The sequence below is a fragment of the Cantharellus anzutake genome (assembly GCF_015039405.1).
Source record: "Cantharellus anzutake strain C23 chromosome Unknown EI90scaffold_246, whole genome shotgun sequence".
Classification (NCBI taxonomy): Eukaryota; Fungi; Basidiomycota; class Agaricomycetes; order Cantharellales; family Hydnaceae; genus Cantharellus; species Cantharellus anzutake.
Window position 1 is genome coordinate 1 of NW_024067196.1, and position 984 is coordinate 984.

At 45.4% G+C, this 984-nt stretch overlaps 1 protein-coding gene across 1 annotated transcript; it reads right to left on the bottom strand.

Moving 5' to 3' along the window:
* On the bottom strand, positions 1–846 carry EI90DRAFT_2870327 (uncharacterized protein; the record flags this gene model as incomplete). The annotated part of the gene is made up of 3 exons (XM_039053849.1): positions 1–284; positions 344–554; positions 610–846. Coding segments are annotated over 3 exons (732 nt in total), but the record flags the coding sequence as incomplete, so codon positions are not given.
* Positions 847–984: the final 138 nt, after the last annotated feature.

The window sequence follows — 984 nt, forward strand, 5'->3', positions numbered from 1 at the left end:
AGCTTCGATGCTCGAGAGGTGAGCGCATAGCAGCAGGTCAAAGACTGTCTCGCTTATCCAGCGTACAGACTGGATGAAAGGAAGGGTAGTCACAGTGGGAATCAACTCTGGAAGACTGAGGCCCTTTCGAAGCATTGGAGGATCACCGGCGAAGGCTCCTCGAAGAAACGAATGTGGAATCTTCGGAGCCCCAACAAACTTGAAAAATTGAAAGTAGGTGCCATCCCAAAGAATCCCGAACACAGGTACAAAGAAACCCTCAGTTGAGTTTTTCCAATCGCATGCTGTGACAACATGTAAGCTGGCAACCAGACGACAATTTGATAAAAAGGTGAATACTGACCATCACATTCGGCTATCACTTGAGCGATAGCATCCAAACGCTCCTTATCATTTCCGATTTTCAGCTTGAGCTGGATGATAAGAACAGAGACGGAGCCAAACGCCCTGAGGTAGTACTCGATTCTCCCTTTCATAGTAGCACGGCCCTCTAAGATGGACTCTGGGAAGCTCCTGAAAGTAAAGCTAAACTCTGCAATGAGGCGGTGGAATATCTGATACGTGAAGGTGTGAGGTTTCTGCAGGTGAAGAGGATGGGATCACTCAGACTGGAGAGAGGAAGCGGGATGTGGCCTCCTCGGTTTCATGTGCAGAAAGAGGGCCATATTGCTTTAACATAATATCCATGTCTTCTACAATGGATCTTAAAAGGTTGGTAGGGATACGAGAGCGATGGAGCTCGAAAGTTTCAATATCTTTGAGGAATCGAAAAGGGTCGAGTCCAACGAACAGAGCGATCTCGTTATACTTAACACCTGAAAAGCTTACATCCAAACTCTTCTCTAGATGAATTGGAGTTGAGACCAAAACTATATTTTAATAAGGCGAAGGGACACACCCAGAACAATTTTTTGTAAAGAACTCAAGCTGAAGTCATACTCATCGAGAATATATAGAAGAGCAAGTGAAGCCGTGTCATGATTC